The sequence below is a fragment of the Mus pahari genome, chromosome 3, assembly GCF_900095145.1.
Source record: "Mus pahari chromosome 3, PAHARI_EIJ_v1.1, whole genome shotgun sequence".
In the NCBI taxonomy this organism is placed as follows: Eukaryota; Metazoa; Chordata; class Mammalia; order Rodentia; family Muridae; genus Mus; species Mus pahari.
In genome coordinates this window covers 13,305,023-13,312,461 of record NC_034592.1, presented here as the reverse complement: position 1 = coordinate 13,312,461, position 7,439 = coordinate 13,305,023, and the positions used below count along the sequence as shown (strand labels likewise).

General features: G+C 55.5%; 1 protein-coding gene across 2 annotated transcripts; it reads left to right on the top strand.

The window, feature by feature from the left end:
• Positions 1 to 3,579: 3,579 nt before the first annotated feature.
• Positions 3,580 to 7,211, top strand: Tmem250 (transmembrane protein 250). Of its 2 annotated transcripts, none has more exons than XM_029535713.1 (2): positions 3,580 to 3,962; positions 5,148 to 7,211. In XM_029535713.1, exon 2 carries the CDS (start codon positions 5,259 to 5,261, stop codon positions 5,676 to 5,678), a length of 420 nt encoding a protein of 139 aa, XP_029391573.1. In that variant the 5' UTR covers positions 3,580 to 3,962; positions 5,148 to 5,258; the 3' UTR covers positions 5,679 to 7,211. The 2 variants fall into 2 exon arrangements, with proteins under 2 accessions (XP_029391573.1, XP_029391574.1); XM_029535714.1 differs by lacking the exon at positions 3,580 to 3,962 and adding an exon at positions 3,990 to 4,700.
• Positions 7,212 to 7,439: the final 228 nt, after the last annotated feature.

The window sequence follows — 7,439 nt, the reverse complement described above, 5'->3', positions numbered from 1 at the left end:
AGAGCCTAACTCAGGGGTGTTCTCTCCACACACAGATGTGCAGAGCCTAACTCAGGGGTGTTCTCTCCACACACAGATGTGCAGAGCCTAACTCAACTCAGGGGTATTCTCTCCACACACAGATGTGCAGAGCCTAACTCAACTCAGGGGTATTCTCTCCACACACAGATGTGCAGAGCCTAACTCAAGGGTATTCTCTCCACATACAGATGTGCAGAGCCTAACAAGGGTATTCTCTCCACACACACATGTGCAGAACCTAACTCAACTCAAGGGTATTCTCTCCCTCTTGGTTCTACAAGCCAGCAACTTCTGCAGGCAGCAGAAAGGATGTTTGGGCTGTCTGCTGGGAAGGGCCTTGCAGTGTTTCCAGGTTGGCAGTGTTTCTGGGTCATCTCACTGCAGACAGCAAACTGGCATTGGCTGCTGGCCAGGGGCCTTCAGTTTCTCCCTATAGGGCTCAAGGTGGCAACTGTCAGCTGTTATGCCATCCCTCCAGTTCCTGGGAGAGATCCGTGAGGGCAGGGAGGGGACCACAGTGAGCTCTGTGGCCTGGCCTCCTAAGTCACTCAGTGAACTCTGGGCAATATGAAGAGTGTCCTCACGGAGGGGACAGTACAGGGCTACCCGAATGCTGCCTCTGGAGCAGCAGGAAGAGATGTGCCTTGCTGTGGGCCAGGCTGTCTTCTGCCAGCTTTACTGGACCAGCAAAGCTAGGTCCACAGCTTTCTGTGAGGGCCTGTGCATTGCTTCTCACTTTGCAGACAAGGGGACTGAGACACAGGGAGGCTGGGTCTTTACTCCTAGCCGGAAGTGGTGGCTGGGATACAGAGCAGCCTGCCTACTCAGCACCATTGTTTTCTTTTGTTTTTGTTGTTTCAAGACAGTGTTTATGTAGCTCTGGCTGTCCTAGAACTCACCCTGTAGACCAGGCTAGCCTCAAACTCAGAGATCCACCTGCCCCTGCCTCCAGAGTGCTGAAATTAAAGCTGTGCACCACCACCGCCTGACAAACATCAGTCATTTCTACCATGACGACAGCCTGAGAAGGGTACCTGTCTTGGAATCCTGGGGTAAAGAAGTAATTGTGTCAGGGATACAAGAGACCAGGAGATTTTAATCAAGAACTATCGCTGTCTCAGGCTGAAATTCTGTCACCAAGGACCAGTAAGAACTAAGCCACCAGTAAACAGTGGCTATAGTGCGCAGAGTTGACAAGTGACACCTGCTACAACATGGTGCAACAGCTGGCGTCTGAGGTGAGGATGATGTGGAAGGACCACAGGCCACATAGCAAATAAACTTAAGAAAAATCTCTCACCTTGTCAGTAAAAGGGAGGCTAAGCTGCTGTCCTTGAAGTGCTTTATATGGAGTCAAATGGCCAGTTTCCTCACTCAGATCAGAGGAGAGAAACTCAAAGTGAGGGAAACATTATTTTTGTTTGGTTGGTTGTTTTTTGTTTTGTTTTGTTTTTCGAGACAGGGTTTCTCTGTGTAGCCCTGGCTGTCCTGGAACTCACTCTGTAGACCAGGCTGGCCTTGAACTCAGAAATCCACCTGCCTCTGCCTCCCAAGTGCTGGGATTAAAGGTGTATGCCACCACTGCCTGGCAGGAAAACATTATTTCAAATGAGAGCTGCATCTGCTCTCAGGCAGTGCAGGCAGCAACGAGGGCCACTGGGTCCCTTATACTACCCAGCTTTGACTGCTCTGAAAAGATGGCACCAAAGCAGTCACAGTCACAAATGAGATGGCCTCAGTCCAGTGGGCCCCCTGCCTGAGTTTAATAACTTCCTCTAATTTCTGTAGATCTTTAAGAGTCTGGGACACGATGTGCACAGTCCCAGCAGGTGGCGCCAGGCCACTGTCCAGTGCTCTGGGCTTCTCTGTGGGCAAGCTTACAGACTTCAGGTAGTCTTTCTATGGTGGGGCTGGCCTATAACAATTGAGATTGGATCCTATCCTTGGGAATGACCCTGCTGTGGTCTGAGAGGGTTCTGGAATCAATCAGTTCATGGGTGGTGGTACCCAACACTTCCAAGAACTAACAGAAAGCAAGAGAGTGGAGGTCACAGAAAGCATCCTTTAGTGAGACGTTCAGAGTGCTTTCAGTCTCCGTCCAGTGGTCTGACATCAGAGGCCAAGAGCAGTCAGCAGCAGCTACCTGCTCAACCTCAGAGGGAGAAGTGTAGAACTCTGAGGGCTCTTACAGGAGCAACAGGGCTGAACAAGTGGAAGGGGACAGAGGGTCGGAAAAAGTAGAGAAACCAGACGTTTCTAGTAGGGACGGAACCAAGGAGGGAGCTAAAGGAGGGGACAGTCAAGGAAATAGAAGATCATCACTCTAGGGTGACAGAATCTCAGGCCAGGAGAGAGAATGCTTCTTATTGTTCTGAGTCAGGGTCACATAGTCCAGGGGCTCCAGCTGACTTAGACTTATTGTAAGCATTACTTCTGTGTACATGGTGTGTGTGTGTGTGTGTAAGTCAGAGCGCAACAGGAGGGCATCAATTTTCACCTTTGTTATGTGGGTACCAAGGATGGAACAATGGGTACCACGGATTGTCAATTTGGTGCCAAGTGCCTTTACCCACAAGCCAGCTCACTGAACCAAGATGTCTGACATATTCTCACTAAGAAGATCTGGCTGGCATAGACTTACAGAGATCTGCCTGCCTCTGCCTCTTTTTTTTTTCCTGGAACTCACTTTGCGGACCAGGCTGGCCTCGAACTCAGAAATCCGCCTGCCTCTGCCTCCCAAGTACCGGGGTTAAAATTAAAGGCGTGTACCACCACTGTCCGGTTTTGCCTCTGCCTCTTGAGTGCTGGGATTAAAGGAGAGTATAATGACATATGGCACACTCACTTATTTTTACATCTATTCATTTATTTGTGGGCGGTGCTAGCAGGATATGCACATGCCACAGCCTGTAGCTGCTCTTGGTCTCGACTGGGCTGGGGCCTCCAAGTGTTCCCTGTAGAGTGCAAAGGTGCCCTGCAGCCAGCCCTAGATTCCCCTTTCCTGCAAAGGGGCTGTTTCTCTTCCCTGGGGAGCCTGCATTTGACGCCTGGGTAGGGTCAATGTAGGATAACCCTGTAAGGCTACTTTCCGGTCCACCATGGGATGGCCTGACCCAACCTTCTCTCCACACCGTAACAACAAACGCACACATCAACTTTTAGCTGAAACCCACGACACCTGCTTGTAGGAACCTGGCAAGGCCGTTTAGGCCGGTGATACACCAGCTTAACCCTTTCTTTTGGCGCTTCCAGGATCCTTGTGCTCCACAGCGAGTACCCCTAAAGCACGAGATCGCTCCATCTGCAACCGTCACTGCTCTCCGGGTGCCAGCGGCGCGCCGGGGCACGCAGGAAAACGGAGCTCCACCGCACCACCAGACAGGAGACGACGGGCTCAGGCCACAGCGAGGAAGCCCCGCCCACACTCGCGCACGCGCACTGACGCGGAGAGGTCCAGCCTCCGCGCCCTCAGATCGCCCATCTGCGCCTGCGCGGGGTAGATCGCGCTCCGGCGGAGGCCGCGGGCCATGACGTCATGGACGGCTCACGGCGCGCGCACGCTAGCGCGCGTCCTCGGATCATGAGGAATTCCTGGATGCTCCGCGCGGCCCCGCGGTGGGCGCTGCGCGGCTTCACCGTGTCGGCGCGGGCGGCGGGCGGCGGGGGCGTGAAGACCGCGCTACGGTGGCCGCCGAGGGACAACGCTACGGCTCCCACGCTGGGACAAACGCCTCCGGCCCGGCCCGGGCGCGCCCTCTCCTCCGGGCCAGAGCCAGCCCGGGGCAACTGAAGGGCCGCGCGAAGCGACCCGGTCCTCGGCGGCATGTGCCCGCCCTGGCGTCGCACCCCCGGAGCACAGGCTCAACTGCAGGCCCGGTCCCCAGCACCGTGGGCCCGCCGCATGGTTCCGGACACCGGCACCGCCACGGAGAGGGCACCGGGTGAGCCGCCGAGGACGGGCGGGGACCGGCGGCGGACTGAGGGCCGTCTCCACGGCAACGGCGCCCCGACACCGGAAGTGGCGCCCGCAGAGAACGCGGGCTGAGGGCCGGGGTCGCGCGTCGCCTACGGGCTAGCGAGGGCGGTTTCTCCACGCGCCGAGTTAGCGGGCCCCGGAGAGCTGGATGTCCTGCTCTGGGCTCCCGTGCTCAGAGACGCGTGTCCCGCTGCCGGGCCGCTCCACCCGAGTACACCTGCTGCAGAACGCATCCCCCTCCCGTGCGGTGTCAGTGACGCGCCTGAATGAGGCCATTGCCCTGTCTAGCTGGGTAAAACGTAGCCAAGCCTCCCCGGCTCGGGACAGGTCTCCTCCCACTGCGCCTGGGCCGCAGCCGCGCCGGCGGCCATTTGCTCAGGACCTGCGGCGGTGACGGAAGCTGATGGAGTGGAAGTCGCAAAAGCCTGTTGGCGATGTTGCCCTGTCCTGTTACCAACTTTTTGTCTCCAGTGTCCTATAGTTTGAAATTTAGTGGGTTTTTTTTTCCCCAATATGCCAATTAACATAGGCAGCTGCGAATGACATTTGCTTGGTGAAACAGGGACCCACACACCGTCTCTCCTCTCTTTGTGTCCCAGTTTGGAGAACTCTGGCACTATGTCCAGCCTAGACCAGCCAGTAATGCTTTTGCGTACAGGCAGCCCCAGAGAGGAGGTCTTGGTGCCTCCAAGAGCAGTGGGAGGTGAGGGGGTAACCTGACAAAACAATGCCAGAGTTCAGGCCCAGCAAGTGGCCTTAAGGACTTGCTCTGTGGACACCGTGCCTTCATCCCAGTCCTCTTGTGGTTCTGCTTGGAGTGTCCTTGAAAGGGACTGTTATAAGTCACTAAGGAAGTACTGGGGAGTACTGGGCAACCAGTAGTGGAGTGCGTGGGTCTTCAAGAAACGAAGGCACGAGCTTAGCTAGAGCACTGCTGTTCCTGTTTTAGCTCTGGCAGTCGGCCGCTGCTGAGGGGCGTAGTTTCTGTTGCTTTGCTCTCCCAGCACGGGGAGGTAGAATGTTAACCTTTGGCCTGCACAGGCTGTGGACTTAGGAAAAGAGTCACAAGTGCCACCTTGGGATGCAGCTGATTTACTGCCTGGGACACCCTTGAGCTCTCACCTGGCACTCTCTGTATTTCTCTCTGCAGGCCAGTACCTCCTCCAAGGCTCAACTGAGGGCTCCTAGACGCTGATGTCACCTATGCTAGCCATCCGGACCCCGCACCGCCACTGCAAAACAGCACTGCCGCCCAGGCCCAATGCCGGTCATGCCCATCCCGCGGCGGGTGCGCTCCTTCCACGGCCCGCACACCACCTGCCTGCACGCGGCCTGCGGACCTCTGAGAACCTCTCACCTGGCTCGCACCAAGTACAACAACTTCGATGTGTATGTCAAGACCCGCTGGCTCTACGGCTTTATACGCTTCCTGCTCTACTTCAGCTGCAGCCTCTTCACAGCGGCCCTCTGGGGCGCGCTGGCCGCGCTCTTCTGCCTGCAGTACCTGGGTGTCCGCGTGCTGCTGCGCTTCCAGCTCAAGCTGTCAGTGCTGCTGCTGCTGCTGGGGCGCAGGCGCGTGGACTTCCGCCTCATGAACGAGCTGCTTATCTATGGCATCCATGTGACCATGCTGCTGGTTGGGGGGCTGGGCTGGTGCTTCATGGTCTTTGTGGACATGTGAGAGCCCCACCACCATGGGGCTCTTGATTGTGCCGTATCAAGCTTCTCTCTTGGAGGGTGGGGCTGGTAGGGGCTTTTTTTTTTTGCCCCATCCTGGAGGTAAGGCCTGAAGCACACACTCCCATTGAGGGGAGAAAAGGGCTGAGACTACTCTGTAATGGGAACACCACACAGTCTCTCTGTGGCTTCTGCACTGTCCTCGCTGTGCACTTTCCCAGATGTGCTGTCCCCCTAGCCTCTTCCCTTGGGTTGCCTGTGTGTTTTCAGGTTGTCCAGTGGGTGGCCCATCTGTCTTTTCTCCACCTTGAGACCTTCTGTGTGACATTCTCACCAACATCAGACCCAACCTGTGGGACACAAAGGGGTACCTTTGGGCTGCACGGCCCCTTTATGTGCCCTGCTCCTGGCTGTCCTCAGGGACCCACGTGGCTATACAAGCAGACACACTGCTACCACTAACTGCGCCCACTTTGAGCCCATGGACCACTCTCTGCTGTCACAGGTGGCCTCAGAGTCACCTTGGTTTGCATAGGTGCAGTTTAGCAGAACAGCATATATGGCATTGGCTAGACCCTGGTACAAGGGGGCACAGGCCCCAAGGCTTGAACTTCAGAGCAGGGGCTGGTCCACACCCTGGACAGGTCTGTGTGTCAAGCCATGCTGGAACTCTGCAGACTGACAGGGCCTAGAAAAACACCTGTGCTTAACCTTGGGAGTTTTTACAGTCTCCAGCAGCCTCCCCAAGTCTTGGCCAGATCTGTGGAAAACGGGAACAAACCAACCGTTCCCCCTCAGTGGTATTTACCAGCCCCGTGGGCAGCCTGGATGGGCTAGCTACACCTTCCCCACACGCTCTTAGGCCTGCTTTGTGAGATAAAAGATGGAGTACCTGACCACCTTTGGCCTCTATCAGGGGTGGGAATATGACTCACACTGGTGACAAGGGCCTAGGTGGCAAATGAAGTGGTTTGAGTAGTAACTCTGGGTGCAGGACATTGAGCATATCCTGCTACCACATGCTTCACCCCAAATTGTCACCCCACACCCCAGGCATGGGGGTGGCCCCTTTAACCCTGCCCTGCCAAGAAAACCAATTGTGTTCCACTGATGAGAAACTTAAGAAACCCAAACAAGGAAGGCAAAGACGTAGGACTGTTGGCCTAGCTCTTTACCTTGTGGCCGGCTGCCGTCACTGGTCTGGCGAGAGGGCTCATGGAGGAAGTCTGCCAGCCTCCCAGGGTAGCAGATGAGGTCCTCCCCGTGGAGCCTGCTGCTGCCCGCTTGCTGCAGAGAACTGTTTGCACTAAACCCCTCTTTCCCCAAAGCAACATTGTTCTTTGTTAATTAGCTCATGTTCCTCAGAGTGGCCTGAAGCCCCATTTTGCTGGGTGATGGTGGGTGTGTCAGGGCTGGTGGTGGGAGGGAATGATGGGACCTTGTCACTCATTGCACACCCAGCTGCCCAGTGTCCTGAGTGCCTGTTAAATTCTTTATGAGATGAATCACCTGCATTAAACCTATTTTTTTAATGTGCTGATGGAGTGACTGCTTACGTTTTCCTGCGCTGAAGCCTCACACATGTTGGGCAAGTGTGACAAGGGGACAGTACTGGCATCTCTGCAAAGTCGGAAATCTTGTCCTTTCCAAAGGATGTCATCTACAGTATCATAGTTCTGAAAGCAGTCGATTTTCATGCTGAGTGTTGAAGTCTTAAAACCAGTGGTTCTGCAGTCAGGTGGTCTGCCAAGGGCCTAGAGTTGAG

Coding starts and splice junctions, on each gene's coding strand:
- Tmem250 (XM_029535713.1), top strand. CDS start 5,259: ATGCCGGTCATGCCCATCCCGCGGCGGGTGCGCTCCTTCCACGGCCCG.